This window comes from Brienomyrus brachyistius, chromosome 14 (genome assembly GCF_023856365.1).
Source record: "Brienomyrus brachyistius isolate T26 chromosome 14, BBRACH_0.4, whole genome shotgun sequence".
NCBI classification, from domain to species: Eukaryota; Metazoa; Chordata; class Actinopteri; order Osteoglossiformes; family Mormyridae; genus Brienomyrus; species Brienomyrus brachyistius.
Window position 1 is genome coordinate 19,830,699 of NC_064546.1, and position 19,452 is coordinate 19,850,150.

A 19,452-nucleotide genomic window follows, 5' to 3' on the forward strand; every position below is an offset into this window, starting at 1 on the left:
TGCCAATTTCCTTCCCTTAAAAATGTGTATCTTATCGTCGCTCCAGGTATCTATGTTTTGGCTTCAGTTTCGATTTTTGGGGCTACCCCCAGATTCTATGGTGTTCTTGTTGGGGGGGGGGGGGGTAATGTGGTCAGACTGTGGCTATCTAAATGAAAAACGCGAGCCTGGCTCTTCATGTCTCGGTCTAACGCAGTCTGCAAACCATCTCTCCCATACGGGGTCTGCTTCAGTCAGCGTGACTTTGTCAGTGTTTAGGATGGATCTCGGCGCTGCTTCGGCGCAGCATGTCGGTGACGTTAACTCCAGGGAGATATGCCGTGGCCCAGTGTCAGGCACCAGCGCCAGCAGCGCATGCCATGCGTGATGCAATGCGCTTGACAGGCTGCTGCTTGTTGTCCTGTTTAAGTCTGTCCATTTCTGCAACTTCTCGAAGCCCTTAGTAGTCAAATTATGAGTGAAATTGAAACTTTTTTTTTGAATGAATGCAGGAACAGAGATGAGGTCTGGCAGGGACACTTTGGAGGGGATGCCAGTTCATCACAGGACATAGGCTCTCATACACTATCACCATGAGCCTGTCTTATATAAGCAGTTATGGAAAAGGAAAGGATGAATGACTGTAGTTAATCTTGTACATTAATCTTCATGCTTTTGAAACTGAGAGAGATGTTTCACATTGGCACATGATCTGTGGATGGTCTCATGTACATCGGTGCATAACTTTCTGGTTGTAACTTTTACTTTTTTTCTGGCAGCATCACAGTTAAACGTGGTGTTTGCGTATAGTTCCAAACAGCAAACCGCCCACGCTCTGATGCACATGCCCACGCAGACACCCTCACGCGCAGATTAGCAGGTCGATTAGGAAGTGGGCGGCCCCGTCGCCTACGATCACAGTTAGCGCTTGACATTTATCATTATTTGTTAACCGCGTTATTTTTAGACATCGGCGTGCGCGTTAGCTTCCCCTGATTTATTTATTTATTTTTACCGGAGCGTGAGAGGTGCACGTTAGGAATTTCATTTAACCTCCCCATGTATTTTTGGGGTCTATTGGCTTGTCTATTGACGTTTAGTCATCTGTTTAAATGCGTGCCCCCTGCGCTAATCAACTTCGGCTGACCAATTTTTCAGTGTGTCCGTACTTTAACAAAGACTGCACATTGCTTAAAATTAAATGTTGCATGTAAAAGGCTATTTCCAGGCAATTTATGTCTAGGAATAAGTTACTGTGGCAGGTGGCGTCTTTAACAAGATCTTATTAGTGAAACTGTTATACATTACGTGCATAATGAGTTTATTTTCATTTCACCCTGTTAAACGTAAAGGATATTGTTATAAATAACTTGGTATTTCTGTCACATGTCTGTTAGTTACCATATTAAGCGCTGCTGTGACTCACTCTGGTTTCTGACCTGTGGGAAGTCATGATTCATGCAAGCAGCATTTAATCAGCCGGGACCCAAAATATTCTGGCACGCTGTCTTCACACTTATCGCCGTCAAACATGAAGAACCCTCCTTTCCACTTCTCACTATAGACCCCACTATCTGTTTCCGTCTCGTCATTTTTTTGTGGAATACTAGATTTTTGCTCTTTTGAAATCCCGCCGCTTGCTAAGTCTGAAATTGACCTGCCATGGCCCCCGAGTGGACGAAGCCGACGATTAATCAGCGATCTGCGAAGGTGTTTATTTGAGGTAATGCCCGATTTGTGCGCTTTTATTGCGGCTGCAGGCGCGCGATGTCGAACGCGCGTTTCTTACAGGAAGCTGAGCGCGTGCTTCCTCAGTCTGTCAGTTCTAACTTGGCTATTATATCGAAACGACTTTTTTTTTCTTGTCATAGTGGTTAAAAGACGCTAGTGCCACGAGCAAGTTCTTTTATCTTGTCATTTCACCTGCAGCAGGATATTAACATTTAGAATAAAATCGTGTGACTTTGTATATCACACGCTGTTGCTTTTTTAATCCAGGTTTTGTTTTATGCAGGGTTTTCCCCTCCTTTCTCTGGCTACTGTCCGCCATGTGACTGACTTACTTTGTAACCGTTTGGCGGGGGAAGAAGTTGGACCGTTAAATGAAAGTCTTCTGATCGGTACATGTTTTTATTTCACTGTGACTCACTTGAAATGATTTGTGAAAGCAAGTGGGTTTTAAGTTAGACAGCAAAATGGCGTTAGCTATTATAATATTTATATCTGAATTGCATTTTTAGTTAGAAATAAAGAGCATAGATGAATAACAGGCAACGGTGTCAGCATTGTGGAGTAAACAGATGAAATGAAAAGTGCAAATAATTGGTGTAAAACGTGACCTTCTGTGGGTTAAAGGCTAGTAGCCCACGCAGCGGTATCCCCACCAGCCAAGGAAAATGTGGCCTCCTACATATTGCGTATATAAATCGTTTTCGCTACACGGTTCCATCGAGGACTCACGGTTTGTATGGCCATGCATTTCTGCCCAGGGATCAGTCCCATGACTGTGCTAAGAATCTGGCTGTTTCACATCCAAGGACTGATAGAGGATGACAGCTCTGCCTGCGCTGTATTTTTAGTAGCCCGTGTGAAAGGCGCCCGTTTACCACGCATGCCCCGTTGGTCCGACGTGCATCCCTTCTGCTTCGCTATGCTCGGGCTAACGCACGCGGAACCGATTAGGCGCAAGTCTAGCAGGACCGTGCAGCCTCTAAGAAGTATGAAGAAATTAATGAGAATGTTTGCACTGTAAAACTTTAGAAAATGCCAGAACAGTAACTCGGTGTTTCTATTTTCATAAATGGGTAATGCATTAAAAATAAATTCAACACTGAATGAATTTTTCGATTGCTTAATAATCAGTTAAGCAATAATGTGCAATATGCAGTGCTCGTAAGCATTATATATATATATATATATATATATATATATATATATATATATATATATATATATATATATATATATATATATATATATAAATCATTATTATTTTTTTTTGCCACTGAAAATGTTACTCAACAAATTAAAGTGAAGTTTCACAAATCAACTAGACTCAGCTAGACTAAGAAGGCTCCTGCCATGTCACGCTTCAAAGAAATCCCTGTGTGCTGGCTAATTGAATTTATTTATATTTATTTAAACATTTAATCCCAATTCGCCTGGCTCAGCCTTGATGATTATAGGCGGCAGACAGAATGTCATTCCAGCATTTTCTACTGTTCCTTACTTGGCTGTCATCAGGCGTAGGGCGTCAGGTATGGGAGATAAATTCTGCAACTTAGCCTTGCCCAGACTGTGATTAGCATACCCTTTGAAAGGCATAACTCTGCTTATCCTTGACAACATTGCTGTTGGGTAGTTGACCTACATCTGCTCTAAAGTGACCTCATAAATATAAAAGGCAACTAATTTCTGAACCGATTCCAATTCGCCACATTAAAACTTACAGTTAGCTGAGTATTATAGTGTGATGCATGTTGCAAATCAAGATTCTGCACTGGTGGATTATCTTTTGTATGACGGCGGAAGGCATGTGGATTTGAAGGCAGGATAGATATCGGGAAGAGACTGAGCAAAGCCGATTGTCAGCTAGGGCATGTGTAAAACTACGCAGGCTGTCCTTGCCCTCATGGAGGTTGCTGGTATATATATTGTTCACTTGCTGAATTCATTAAATATCATTGTAGCTTAATATGCGGTTGTTATATTAAGACTGAGTTGCTGCTATTTGTGTTTGGAAAATTGAGATTCATATCAGTCAGTAAAACCCTGCTTTAAAATTACTGGTGCCTGTTTGATTTTTGATCTTATAAAATTATATTGACTAATATTTTCACTTAAAATTGGCGTTTTAACACGATTGACAGAATGTTCATATCAGTCCTGCTCTGTTAATTCGATTTTGTTGTTGCCACCTTGTCTTAGACTTTCAGTAACTGGATCTCAGGCCTGATTGGCTGATACAAATACTAACTCTTTCATCGACCTTCAGGATTGGCCCAGCGCTGAGCCATTAATGTAATTTTAGACAGGCAGGAAGACCTGTGTACGTTTCAGTTCTTTATCAATCTCCTTGTAGTAACTCTCTTAGGAGATCATCTGCAGGCTGATTTGTAGAGCCTGTAAAGACAATTTAGTTTTAAAAAAAAAAAATTCACCATTCAAGCACCTTGTTGGTTGTCAAGGAACTGAAAAAAAAAATAGATTTTGATTTACACATCACAGCCTGAAACGTCTTAATCTCAAAATCAACTTAACGTACCTAATGACGACCTCATGAACAGTCTGCAGTGCAATATTAGATATTTTTGTACAGCACTGAGCACATTCCAACCAGCCAGCATTGGGGACTCTGCATTCAGGAGTCTTGGCACTCTGAACTGTCATTGCGCTTGACTTTGATCGCCTTAGTTGCTGTCCGTGTCGTTAAAGCTGGTATCTCAGTTAAAATTCAATTGTGTTTGTGAGAAAGAGCACCATTGCTGGCCAGTCTCATCAAGTGTGAGGGACCCGATGCAGGGGATAGGGTACATAGACATTCACAATGCAATTGTGCCCAGCTTGCTTGCACTTTCTAATAGCTAAATGTATTTGTACAATGTAAAGGATACTTGTACAAGTGCCCAAGTGTCCCTTGGTCACTCTTGTGCTGTTATGCTTAAATTGCCATTTTAACATATTCTAAATTCAGCAACTGACTGAAGTCACGACAGTCCAAAGGTCAAGTGTACACTCTTCTTATAATAAACAGTTGCACCTTTAGTGGGCATTCCCCTGGATGAGTCACATACTCATAATGGTACCTTGGGCAGTGTGTGTGTGTGTGTACGTGTGTGGATTATGTTTATACTACATTGTGGGGACTAAATGTACTCCACTATGTGATAAAAACCTGTTATTTTGGCATTGCGGGGACCATTTTTCAGGTCCCAGCAAAGATCTGTGAATGCAGTCAAAAAATTACAATGCCAGAAGTCTTGTATTTCGTTTAGCTACTTATGGTTAAAATTAGGGCTGGGTAGGTTGTCATGTTATGATTAGAATTTTCCCCATAGACTGGAGAGTCCCAACAAAGATATAATTTCTGTGTGTGTGTGTATGTGTTTCATATCGATGCAAGCTGTATTTGTCATGGACAATAGGTTTGAATAGCAAATTCCTATATGCTTTGTTTATTAGGCAGGATGCCTTATAACTGTGAAAAGAAAAACCTGATGCTGAAAATAAGTAATCAGGTCATTTGGAGAAGCCTGCAGGTGTCCTGCCTTTTGGCATGTTTGCCCCACTGCAAACAGCACCAACTTATTTTGGGGCTTTTTAATTAATAGCTGTTTGCATTGGTTTGAAAGATCATCCTTTTCGGTATCCAATAGATGGATTGCAGGCCGCCGCCAGGCATGTCTGCGCTTACTGATGCTCAGCTAATTTTTAGCTGACGCTCGGACCCTCGGCACAGATTTGACCCGAGAATCAGCTGCACTGGCAGCAGTTTGCAGTGAAGCAGGGCCGCATCTTCAGGAGACAGCCTCCAGTGGGGTGAAGCTTGTTTTTAACAGTTTCTAAAATCTTACTGCACTGTTGCATCTGACTCTATCGCAGGTTTGTGGGAATGCAGTATGTTTTATGTTCTTACACAGGCTGCGAGCATTGACTTGAGCCTCTATTAATACAATGTCTAATTAGAGCACTGGCAGAGTGGACACTTAAAATAGAAGACCTCGCTTTAGCTTGGTGTGTTTGTTTTAAAAAAAATAAACACTGCCTGTCGAGTTCAGCTTTTTGTTGCTTGTTTGTAATTGCTTACCTGTTGATGTAATTTCCTTTCATCAGCTATAAACATTTATTCAGATGAGGGTGTCAGTGTTCTAGGAAGCCCGGGGTATGAGGCAGGGGACAGTCTGGTCTGGGATGTTAGTCCCTTTCAGGGCAAACAGTTTTGCACACTATCACATACTGGAAGTGATTTAGATATGCCAGATCACCAGACTGCTGTGGACGTGGGAATTGAAGTACATAGGGGTGGTGTGGGGCTCAGTGGACTAAGCCTCTGTACCTGTGAACAGAAGGGTGCCGGTTCAAACCTCAGCCTCATCAGAATGGTCACATGTTTGTGGCTCTTGAGCAAAGCCCTTAACCTCAGGCCCTTGGGTTCTGCCTCCCTCCCTGTGTCCTCCTAGCTTGCTGTCACCTTCCCACTCCAAAGGAAATTTTCTAATAACTAATAAAATTATACTACATATTGAAGTATTGCACACAACCTGGGGTACATTTTGTCAGCGATCGTCTTGGGAACTCTATTCGAAGAGTGGAAGGCCCTCTCAGGTACTCTCCAGAAATGGGCAGATTTTGGCGGTAAGGGGGCGCTGGGAGAACCTCGACGAGATGTGGAACAGTTTGGCAACAAGGAAATGTGCCAGATACGCATCAGCCTGCACTCAGAAGTTTTGGCATGTGGTTTTAACCCAAGCGGAACTTTTATTTTGAAGGCCATATACCAAAAGAGGAGCAGCCGCCATGCCTCTTAGCTTCTTCGTCCCCGAAGCGAAGCGTCAAAGGAAGGCTCTGCTCCGAGCATTTCTCTTCACAATCAGAAGCAGCATGTAATGAGCTATTAGGATCTGTGGCATGCTGGACTCCTTTGGCCCACAAGTTTTTCATACAGAAACAAAGGAAAGTGACTGCAGTCTTGCTACTTGTCCATATTCTCTTGCATAAGCAAGGAAAGTGAGATAATCTGATTATGACTATTAAATCTAACTAAAACTAACTGTTGCCTAATTCAACTTTGTAATATTTCGATTGTTCAAAGTGTGTGCCTGCAGCACAAAACTATGGTGTGGGGAATTAAATTAAAGCACTTATTCTTAGAATGATGACAGGCCTAACTCATCTTATATAGGCCTAATTAATTTGATTTTATAATGCTGAAAGGATAAAAATGTCAGTAGAATGAAGGCAGTGATGTCATTCTCGATCAGTCAGCCAGTGGCTGCCCTGTGCCACAATTGGCCCACCAGCCAGCTGCCTTGTGCCCTCATCAGCCAATCAATGGCTGCCTTGTTCCCCCGTTCACAGGGCGTGAGCGGAATGTCCGTGGATGAGAAGCCTGAGGCCCCCATGTACGTGTATGAATCGACGGTCCACTGCGCCAACGTGCTGCTGAGCCTCAACGACCAGCGCAAGCGCGACGTGCTCTGCGATGTGACTGTGCTGGCCGAGGGCAAGGAGTTCCGGGCACACCGTGCGGTGCTGGCCTCCTGCAGCGAGTACTTCCTGCAGGTGCTCGTGGGTCAGGCCGAGCATGAGCTGGTCATCGGCCTGCCCGAGGAGGTATGTTGATCCGCTGTCACCCTGGCAACCTATCTTTTTCTTATAATTTGTTGTCTTATTGTATATTATAAATGTTTGTGACACAAATTTATGAGTTACAGATTAATGGAGGAAAAAATTGTATGCTGTGCAAATGATCTAACTAACATCATGTGAACCATAGAACGGTTCGTCTCACGAGTAGTTTTACACTCCATTTTTTTTACCTTACAATCTGAGGCATGGAACTCTTCAGTGTATTTAATAGTAAAGGTTAAATATTAAAATAGGGTTCTGGTATTCAACAGCAAAAGAATCACATGTACACATCATTCCAACTTGCCCAGTCAGAAATGGGACCTGGGTCATGTCTCAGGAAGCAGATCGGATTGATGTCCACATAAACCCGCACGGGCTTGTTACGGGAAACACAGAGTCTCCGGCTGAATAGGAAAAACGCAGCTTGGAGCCCAGTGGAATGTTGGGAATACAGATTGGAATACTTGATAAAGAACTTCAGTATTTCTGTATTTAAATCTGGCACGTGACTTTACTAAATATGTAGTCATGGTAAGATCTGAAATCTGTACCAGGAAGCTGCTGTTTATCATCTTATGATACAATAGAATGTGAAACATAAATAAAATATAGAAATGTAAAAGAACTTGCTTTTATTTGTACCTATTTTTAATCCATTAGTTATCTTGGTATTATTATGAGAGCTTTTTGTTTAAAATCTACCAAACACAAGAGAAAGGAATTAGCATAAAATGTCTTGTTGACAGTGTAGAATTTTTGGCGGCGTATAAGCTCACAGAGAGTCATACAGGGTCAGGTCAGCGTACATTAAAAGCTAGAGACACTCGTGTTGTGTCTGGTCAGCGATGTCTTTCCTGAGAAGAGCAGCCGTAATGCCGCTTAATATGAAATTGATGCAGCCAGAGAATGTAATGGACATTTTTCTGGTTAAGTATTTGGTTGGTGATCTCATTTGCAGTCATTCAGGGTTCGGGCCATTTAGAATTCTCAAGAACGCCTCATTTTTGACAATTGTTTGCATGTCTGCAGCTGATTTTGTTTATCTCTTCATCAAGATACAGTATGAGTGCTTCCATCTCTTATATGTGGCTGTTTAGCTGACACTTTTAGCTGAAAAGCGTCACATCTGAGCGTTGAACGAAAGGCTAAAAGCAACTGGATCTCCAGTTCAAATTTTTAACCAACACACTATGCTGCCTCCTATAGGCAGACTGTTGCATTTACAACTAAGATCAGTTATGCCAGGTTTGTTTATGTTTGATTTAGGATGGGATAACTTTTATGAGCTATCTTTGCTGGAGAGATGCTGTCCTAAGTTTTTATAAGTGGTCAAAATAATCTGGACCCAGAAATTTCCTTATATTTCATTCAAAAATGATGCCATTCTCTCTTGCATTACATGATTTCTTTACACAAGTGGTGTTTTTAGCCAGTTGCACAACACATCGTTTTTGACCTCATGGTTTTAATCGGGGGTGGGGTGCGGGGGTCATAAGGTTAGCCGAGATATTTCTGTTCAAAGAGCCAGCCTGCGTACAAAATTTTTCATACGTAGTAAACACTTTCATGCTCGGTAGCCTCACCAGAATGAGTGGCATGCTGCTTTTTTTTCTCCCAGGGAACCTTTGCATAAATTAGTGTGTTCCACAGGGAGGCAGACAATTCTTTTCTTTGAGCTGGGCCGGAGAACGGCATTCCATGGGCTGTTTGTGAGGAAATCTTGGCGAGCCTCCCAGGATTCCTGAACACAGGGCCTGGTTTCCGAGACCCTCCATGGTTTGTTGTTCACACGGTTTTCTTGCCCCGTAACGATATCGGCCCTCCAGACTTTGCACAGCACAAAATCCGCACCGCCCTCCCACCCGGATCCCTGCTGCCATAAAATGTCCCAGAAATGTCACTTTGATTTATCTCGCTGACTCGGAGCCAAACAGTAAATTCTATTCGGGGCTTAAATGCTTCACATGTTGAGGTCTGTGCGCTCGTGATTAGAAGCCCTGCTTTGTTTCCTGCTTGAGTGCATGGCCTCCCTCCTCCTCCGTTTGCTGCCCTTCTCAAGCCAGGACCCTCGTCCTCTACTCTGGCCCACACATCTCTACAACGGAATGGCTTCATTAGGTCACCGATCGTAATGCTAAAGGAATTGCATGCAGCACGGTGCAGGAATAAAGACCGTCTCCTGCTGGCAGCAGCTGCTGACGCAAGCTGAAAATAGATCCAGCAAATGCTCAGCACTTTCAAAACTCCCCCCCCCCCATCACCAACAAATCCCATCCATCTTTACGAGGAGCCCTGGGAGCTGAAATAGGTCTGGGGGGCCTGACTCGAATGAGACGGCTTTGGTCTTTCTGGAGGGGGTCACCGCGTCCCGGTGAAATTCAATGCCGGGGTGTGAGATGGCTGGATGCAGGACTGGGGGGGTTCTGCTCTCGTTAGTCACGTAATGCCTGGTCAGGATCCAGCTATGGCAGATGACCACGCCTACCACAGCGCGCACACAAACAACCTCACGTGCTGCTACAAAGCCTCCCCCTTCATGGACACTTACTCATAGGTCTCCCCGTCCTTCGACACCGGCTAAGGCAGAGTGAATAAACACAACTGCGATCCTCCTGTCCTGGGCCATTCTCTGTTGTTGGCCGACGCCTCTGGTAGCTGCAGAGGACAGATTACTGGGCTCCTGTTCACTGGTCTTTGCTGAGCGCAAAACTGCTCGTGGTTGCCGATCTCAATTTGTACCACTCCTGCAGACGTGAAAAACCCATAATTGACACTGTTTCTTCTTTACCAGTGATATTTTTTCTTTTTTTTTTTCTTTCAAGGTATACTGTTGATGTACTCGCAGGAAATGTACTAAATTTCATATCCCTTTAGAAAATAGTGATACTTCCTTGTGCATTCTGGCACGTGCCCCAAGAACATTGTGATCCTCTACTGGATAAGCAGTAATGGAAATTAATGGAGGAATGACTGGATGATGAGGGATGATACTTCAATGCATTATACAGGATGATGTATGGCAACATTTTGACAGCTAAAAGTTTTACTCCAGAACCCTTCTTGTTATACTACTTACTGCACTTTTGGAACCTTTTGCTCCATGAAGCCACATTTCTGTACCATCGTGGCCCGCAGTTGTGTTCACATTTAACATGTGCTAACATGTTGGCGTTTGCCAACCAGAGGTACATTTCCTAACATCTCCCATTAGCTTACACAGTTGGAACTGTTCCATTGTGTGGTTGCAACTATGTAAGATGCTAACGTTGTTAGCAGCTATGCTTTTGGGAAACAAACTCCAGAGCAATCATCTCTGTGGTCATTGTAGTTGCTGGTGCATTCGCTTCGTTGTTTATGGTCTCCTATGCCAGCTGGACTTTCTTTCAGAATTTCAGGTTCTCCTCATCTTACTGGCTACTGATGGAACGTACTTCATGCTTTGTTCACACTGCTCTGTTCCTCCTCACTTTCCCACTTCCAGCTGAAGTGCTCTCCCCGGCAGTCCGAGGGGCCCCTCAAGGTTACTTTCACTATGTACTTCTTCAGTTACCTGTGTTTTTTTTTTTTTTTCTTCCTATTAGCGATTTGTTCTCTAACCTGAACTTCTCACCTTTTTGTCAGTAACTTAAAACCACGGGAGGCTGAACCGGTGCAAATGCATCTCCAACACACATGACCCTGGAACGATGGCAATTCTTGGGGGCTCCCAGCAGGTTGGACTGCTGTCGTGCTTCAGGGGGCAGGCAGGGGTGAATTGTTGGGCTGTTCCCCAACTCATAGGAGCTAAAGGCAGGGTGTGAAGCTGCTGCTTCAGTTTCTGATGGGTCAGGTTATGGATCCAAGTAACGTGACCTTCAGAGAGCACAGGTTTTGTTTACTACAGCTAACTCTGATGCTTCATTCATATTTAGTTGACAGAAAAGCAAGAATGGGCTTGTCAGTCAGAATACAGATGCTCAGATAAAACTGTCGGGATCTCAATGGGAGTTTTTGGTTCTCCCTTTGGAGTCTTTATGTTAGCTTTGAAGTCTGTACAGTGTGTTATCCTACATTCTAAAAACTTTATGTGAGTGCGCACTTCTTGCTAATGTACCTACCAAGTGGGTGTCTTTCTTGAAGAGAAATATACATGATCGTATATTTAAAATAGTACGTACACGCATGCATGTTCTTAAATTGAGTGTACCTCCAGTACAAGCTGTTCTTAACTTGATGATATCATTCTGAAACTAGTGAAAGTTTCGGTAACTATATTAGATAGCAGATTTAGCCGGCTGTGTTACAGTGCCTAATGTCCGTGGTTTTTTTCTTGGCATTTCAAGATTTACCATTTCTAATGAATGCTGCAGCTCAGTAGTCCATAAACTGTCAAATTAGATTTCAACCATTTGCATACAATATTTACATTGATTGTGTTCATTTTAATTATGCTCAATAGCAGCACACCTGTTATAACAGAAAAAATACAGACAGTATATTATAATTAATCTTGACAAGAAATAGGCTAATACTCTCATGCACTAGCAGATGTAAAAAGTGGAAGTACTTCTGAGAAACTTCACAGTGATAATATTATTATTTGGTAATGTTCTGTGTAATTTTTAATCTGAAAATCTACTGACGTGACTGCACAATTCTGCACGCTACTTGTATTTGCACTTGTATAATTATTCCTCATGAATGTTTTGGCTGACTGGTTCACATTTTAATGAAGTTTTACTACTTATGTTGTCAGCTCTAGTATCGCTGTTTCAAAATCAGTGAGCAGTTTGCTTGTTTTTCTTAGCAACTTACTGAGCCAGTTTTTTTCCCCTGTGGAAAACTACACAAGAAATTCTGTGGTTTGCTACTTAAAGTAATAAGGCCCTTGTTTATCTAGAATGGATCCTGGTGTTAATGCTGTAAAGTACGTACTGTTTTTCCTTTTTTTTTTGCCTAATAAGTTAGTTTGTTTTTCTCATAATAAATTACCATCAGTAATAATTAGTAATTTTGAAATGTTTCACCCTAAAATGAACCACCCCAGAACTGAAACAGCGCTGCATAGCGATATCAAAAAAGGGCAATTTTGACTCTTGATCCTGTTAAATTTATAACTCGGAAAGTTTTTGGTGAATATTTTCAGCATTTGAGACAAATTGCACCAAAATGGTAGCAGTGCTGCATAATGATAGCCAAGAAGACCAGCTTAGACACTTACTCGTCAGCATGATAACGAGAACATTTTTTAGCTGATCTTTTCCAGACTTTGTAGACACATTGGTAAAGATCTGTATTATATAAAGAACATTTGTATTCAGTCTGTATTCATACAATCATGGACAATAAAACATACACAGAGGAATACAAGTGGGCAATGGTTCTGCATATTGTCATACAAGTCGACTGTACAATAAATGGATAAGTATACTTTCAGACCTACATATCACAACAATTCACAGCATTTAGGTAAAACACATTTATTAACTTTTACAGGTGATTCATGTAGTACTTCTACAAATTGCACAAGTTGGTGAGTGTGGGACTAATATAACTTATAGTTAATAATATAACTTAGCCAGACCAAATGACTGGGCTGTCCGGGGAATACAATGCTGTTGTTTCCAATGGCACTGAATCTAGTTAATATGTGTTACCCACTTAATATAGTTAAGTTTAGAAGAATAAAGTTTTCCCATAATTTTGTGACTGTGACCTCTGTGTGAGCTTCGGCTGTGAAAATTATTTATTAAAAGCTGTAGGACATGCTTAATGCATAACTGAATTAAGGTGTACAGTTCAAACTATGTCTGTTCCATTAAGGCAAAGCTGGGGCGATTCTACAGCCTTTTATGGTGGGGGGATGGAGGGGAGGGGCATTACAGGAGCTGTAATTCAAACATAGGATCCAACCTTATGATTAAGCAATGATTCATTTTTAAATGACGGGGGAAGAGCCACTCTAGAGGCCAATCAGCTTGGGCCCTGCCACTGTGTAAGATGTAGGGCCATGGAAGAATATTTAGGCTGTTTGATCAAGGTCAAAGTTGCGTTTCTCTCAGTAGAGCTATTTTCCACAACCCCATCTTCACATGCATAACCCCATCCCATACTACCTGTCCAATGTCTTCCTCCATTCCCCTGCTCTTAACAAAACCTTTGGCATGGTTTGCCAAAGAATGGGTGACGTAGGACCAGGGGATTGATCAGGCGATTCATGCAATATTGCAACCCAGTCACATGTCAGGATCAAGGTGAGGCCACCTAAAAGTGTGACCACTGTGGCAAACCAACATGCTGTTGGGGTTTTTGTTATGAAAATAGACAGGGTCCGTTGGCAGGACTCACTTCCAGTTTTTTTCCCCCCAGCACTATCCTGATAAAAGATGAACTGGTGTGGCCACTAGGACTGTCAGGTTATCTCAACACACTCCACGAATCAAGAATAAAAACACTGCTGATGGTAATACTGGCGATTTCCTTGTTCCTTTGTTTTTTTTATAGGTTACTGCCAGGGGATTTGCCCCATTGTTGCAGTTTGCCTACACTGCTAAGCTGTTACTGAGCAGAGAAAACATCCAGGAGGTCATTCGCTGTGCCGGATTCCTGCGCATGCACAACCTGGAGGACTCCTGCTTCCGCTTCCTGGAGGCCCAGCTCCTGAGCAAGGGAGACGGCCTCCTGCGGTGCCGTAATGTGGAGGACGACAATTCGGAGGATGAGCACATGCAGCCTGAGGCTACCGGGACCAGCTCTTCGCGGACGAAGCTCCGACCCGAAGCTGCAACCTCCCCTCGTCTCTTGGATGAGGAGAGCCTGGCTATGCCCATCTCCGGTAGCCTCGCCGATGGCCACGCACGCATTGAAAGACATGGCTCCTCGGACCTTCCCCACTGCCCGAAATACCGGAAGTACCAAGGGGCCTATGGCAAGCACAATAATGGCACCTCCTCACATACCAGTACCTCAGGTATCTCTGACACGTTTACTGAGAACAGCCCCTATGGACAAACTCGGTTGGTGATCACGCAGATCAAGGACGAGCCACCGATGGTGGAAGACACCCTCCCGCTGTGCCTGTCCGGAGACGAGCAGGACTCCCGAGAAACCAATGGCGTGTCAGAGATGGAGACGGACTGCAGACCGCACAGCCCCACATCCGTAGAAAGAACCTGGGATTCAAAATCACCCAACTGCCTCCATTCGCTCTTCAAGAAAGACACCCACTTGGTAGGTCTTCCCGATGCCTCGCAGCAGCTGTTCGCTGACCGAATTTCTTGTCCCCAAGACAAAAGGGCTACTCAGGGTGACCACAAAAAGGATTATGGGTCATTTTCTGGGGAGTTGGGGTTGTCGGTAACATCTTTCAAGGAGGGTGATGGTTTCCCGATCGGGATCACGTTGAAGGGAACTTCCTGCGACAGGGTCTACAAGCAGGAAATGGAACTGGATCGCAGGAGTGTTATTTTTTCCTCAGGAGCTTGTGACCGATCGGGAACCCCAGCGCATTCTTATCCAGACGGGAACGCTTTGGATAAGGAGCTCTCAGAGTTCATGCCAAAGGACGCAAGGGGGGGCACAAGTCAGTCCCTGCCGTGTTCCCAGACATACTCGCCTGGTGCGACCGTGGCAGAGCCCCTGCTACACTGCCGCTCGCGCCCGAAGTCCAGCTGCCCCGTGCCGATTAAGGTGTGCCCCCGGTCCCCACCCTTTGAGACCAGGACGCGCACCTCCAGCTCCTGCTCCTCCTACTCCTATGCTGAGGACGGGAGCGGGGGTTCGCCCTGCAGCCTTCCCCAGTTCGAGTTCTCCTCGTCCCCCTGCTCCAACGCCACCCGCTGCCTAGCCGCGGAGCACCAGGATCAAGGGATGGCCGGTGACGCCATCTTCACCCAGGCGCGCCCCAAGATCAAGTGTGAGCAGTCGTATGGCACCAATTCCAGCGACGAATCAGGATCCTTCTCTGAGGGGGACAGCGAGTCATGCCATGTGCAGGAACGAGGGACGGAGGTGAGTGGGAATGTCTGCATCTCACAGAGCATTAATCAAAGACTTTATCTCCTAATTTACTTTTATTATTGTACAGGCAAGTATTTAAGCTTTACAATATGGTCACCATTATTATTATTAATATTAGGGGTCATTGAGTTTGTGCCTACTCAATGGCATTTTCATTGTAGTTATGTGACCATCGTATATTACTAGAAATAACCTAAAAAAAAAATTTTATCCACAATTATGGTACAGTCATTACACACTTGTATTTTGAAAAAAAAAATCATATATTGCTGTAATAGGGAGACTGACTTGATTCTTAATAACAACCTAAACTGAAAGCAAGATTTTCAGTTTATGTGTCTTCAAAATGTGCAGGGAGAAATCTAAAAACCATAGGATTTTTTTTTTTCCTCTTCATCAAGCTGAGGTTTGCGGAACTTTGCTGTCTGGCATTAAATGAAATGTCTTGAATGCGCTTCCAGTGACAAGCATGCCGGTTTGTTTGTTCAGAAGCGTCCTGCGACTTGCTTGCAGATGACTCAAAATTAAGTAAATGCAGCCTATGCTAAGAATAAGTGGGGAAGCATTTTTCTGGTTCGTTCTGCTGATCTGCATTTCTCACCGTCTCGCGGGGACTGTTTCTGAACCCGGTACACGTGAGAGAACTGGTGTAGGTCCACCTTTCGTCACTCTTCCCTGAGGGCGGTGCAGCCCATCTATGGAAGGCAGAAATTGCTGAGCACTGCAGTCGTGGCTGGCATGAATTCTCCTCTGCGATACGCTGGAAATTCGATTAGTTGAATATAAAGTATGCTTTCGTGAAGATGTCTTTCATGCACTTGCATCAGCTGTTGCTCAAAGTGCTTGGTTTTGTGGCATCTGTGTGTGTGTGTGTGTGTATGGCCAACTTGATTGATCCCTGTCTAGGGGTCCCCAAACTTTTAATATCCGCGGACCGTTTTATGTCTTAAAAATTTTTACAGACCAGTAACATACCCGATCATGGAGGGGTACAGGCAGATTGAGTTTCATAACTTTAACTGTTTCCATTTTTTTTTTTTTTATGAGAACATAGTGTGCACATGTGAGGGGCTGTAAAAATAAAAAATGTATAGTTTATTTTTAGAAATGAGCAAAACCCTTCTGCAAAACTCTCAGCATTCCACAGTCCAGTGGAATACTGGTCAGAGATCAGTACCAGTCAGCGGACCAGGGGTTGGGAACCTCTACTCTAGTGTTGTTTGTCTGATTTTGTAGATCGGGAGATGTGTGCAACTCTTTTTTTTTTTTTTTTTTTTTTACATTCCTAAGGCTAGATTTATGCTTCATAAGCCATTTCAAATGAAAGCATACTCCTTTGACCTACTCTTCTTGTCCCATTTCACTTTTTCCCGTTTCGTAGTACAGTATATGCAAAGGGATTTTCACGGAAATTGTTGAACTCACAGCAGTACTTGATGTAAATGAAAAAATAGGTTGGCACCGATGTCAGATACATCAACATAATGTGCTCTCACCACGTCGATACTAACATTTTCACACAGGAAAATTACACTTCCTTGTATTATTTATACTGTAGCCCTGGGAAAGCTGTCTGCTTCTCTAGTCGAGAACTTGTTAAGCTCTCGGAAGGAGATGTGTCTGTTGCCATGGAAATCTTCATTACTTTCGGGGTCTCCTTTCACTGGTAGTAGGGAAGTATGACAAGTCTGTGCCTCCAAGAATGGAAAGAATCTAGTAATTCTACACGATATACAACTCAAACCAGACTGTGTAATTGCTACAGTATCACATCTGTCCACATCCATCCACATCTTCCATGGATGTATGTTTCAGTGCCCGATCTATCCTCGAGTGATCATAATCAGAACCAGAACTTGCTTTATTGCTGGTAGGTACACACATACCAGAACTGTTTGTGGTTGAAAGCCAAACATGAAGTGCATGACAGTATTATAAGAAACACAGGCAAATTTCTCAAAATACCATGCATACAAAGACAAATAAGAGTCAGGGTTGCTAACTGGTCAGCTGGCTAGAGTGAGATTTTCAGTTTCGGTCAATTACATGTTTGCAACAGATTTATTACCTTGTAAATAATCTGTACCGTTTGCAAACTACCCTGAAGCTTTTGATATAGTCAATTTCAGATTTGTAATGGAATAATACAGATTTGCCGTAAGATTTCTTACATGAGCGTGAGAGTCTGAAAGTGTGTCACACCAGATGTGCGAGAGTTGGCAACCCTGAAGAACACAAAATTTACGGAAGACGATTGTACAGAGGACACAATGCAGGACATCTTAAGTCGGAGAACCATAAACTAACTGGTGTCAGAACCAAAGAAACAGTTCTTCATTGTAGTGGAAGTTTGCAAGTTGATATGGTGTTACATATATGCCGTGTCACACAAGCGAAACGGCAATCAGCAATGTCCGGCTGACCCTGAATGTTCTTTAAGAATGAGAACAACCTGGCTGCAGGGTTTTTAATATCATGTTCTCCATCAGCTTCAATAGTCCACCTGTTTCTGCAACTCAACTTAACTCTGTGTCTGTATTGGTAAGGAAAACTTACAAGTGAATGTTTTGGCCCTGCGTTGAACTTCCATGCTCACCAGTGTTTCCTGCCTTGTGCCCGGTTCTTTGTGGGATAGACTTCAGATTTATCTGTTATGTTCTGCGTCAGTGGTTATGAATGGATGGATGGATGGATGGATGGATGGATGGATGGAAGGAAGGAATATATTTTTGGACTGGCAAGGTTGGTGCTGTGTACATTAGGACCGGTACAGTTTATTTTGTTGAATGACTGTATGCTATATCCATGTCGAGGGCCAGCACGTCACTCCGCTTCATAGGAGTTCCCGACAACAGAGAAAAGTACACTGAAACAGGAATCCGTGTCTACAGTGCTACCGCATGTACATGGAGCAAATGTCAGGCTCGTGTGGTTATCGTACAGGTTTTAAAAATAGCCGAGAGCCAAGACTGGAAACAACACAGTGTGCTGAGGAAGGAAATTGTTAAATAGTAGCTCAGACTACCCAAGTCGTCGAATGCCATGACAGGTCTTCCAGCTAGCTAACAGGGGCTAAATCGACGCTCATAATTACATGCTTTAAAAAGGACTCCTAACCATTCCTTTAGACATGGGCAGACGCCAAATAAGAACCATACGCAGAAAAGCTGAAAACGCATCGTCTGGAATTAAGTGTTACCTTTCGAGACTAAAGCATTTTATGATTGTTACATAGGTTTATACTTTTACTATGGGACAATAGAAGTGAAATATAAAGTCAATGCAAATAAAGAAAAAGATATTAATTATAGTTGATTTATATACCAGTCGCACTTGATATAGCTAACGAAGGATGTAGTTTGTCTGCACCCAAGCGTTCAGACCAGGGAAATACTTTTTTATTGCTGTTGATGTTCAGTTCCAAACCCTGAATGCCATTTGTCAGCCTCCTGTGATGGTCTAGAATGGAGCATGACTGTTAAAGGCAACTGTCCAAGTGTCTGCCCAGTGATGTTTGTGACAGCAGTGGGCGTTCGTATGTATCAGTTGAACCCAAGTTGACCTTAGTGAGTTGTCCCTTTCGTCTCTTTGCTGCTTATCAATCATGCCTCTCGAAAATATGTCTTTATTCCACAAATCAGTTCAATCCAAATATGCCTTTTGGCTCCTGCTGTGAATAAAAGCACTTCCGTTTGTCAAAGGAAATGGTACAAATTCATCAAGGGACGTAATCATGTAAGATGTATTATTTTTTTATGTTAAGAGAGGAGAGCATGTTCTTCACCGTGGAATGACTGAGGTTGTAGATACGTTACAGGCTGAACTATTAACAGGTGGTGATAGTGTTTTTTTTTTTTTTTTTTTAACTTGCTACGCTCGGTATTAAAATAGCCTCCGTCTGAATGAGGCAACTTGACCTATTAAATATCATTGTGCTGGTTTGAAGGTCTGTCTCTGGCCATTTGGGAGAACCTGACGGCGAGTTCAACGGGCTGGGCTTTCTGTGGAGATGTTTGTGTTTCTACCCCCAGACTGAGGTTAGCAGAATGACCTTCATCTGTCACCCATCCACCCCCCCCAACCCCCAACCCACTGGTAGACTGCCCAGCCCTTCAGAAAGTAGGC

At 43.2% G+C, this 19,452-nt stretch overlaps 1 protein-coding gene across 2 annotated transcripts in view; it reads left to right on the forward strand.

Moving 5' to 3' along the window:
• The window catches only part of bach2a (BTB and CNC homology 1, basic leucine zipper transcription factor 2a), a 46,551-nt gene that overhangs the window by 19,107 nt on the left and 7,992 nt on the right, over positions 1–19,452 (forward strand). Inside the window, exons 1-3 of one of the 2 annotated variants that reach the window (XM_048973932.1) lie at positions 1,301–1,702; positions 7,057–7,311; positions 13,813–15,318. In XM_048973932.1, the coding sequence (XP_048829889.1) occupies positions 7,069–7,311; positions 13,813–15,318 (1,749 nt within the window). In that variant the 5' untranslated portion in view covers positions 1,301–1,702; positions 7,057–7,068. Of the gene's footprint in view, positions 1–1,300; positions 1,703–7,056; positions 7,312–13,812; positions 15,319–19,452 lie in introns of those variants that run through there. The other variant, XM_048973931.1, reaches the window with a different exon arrangement.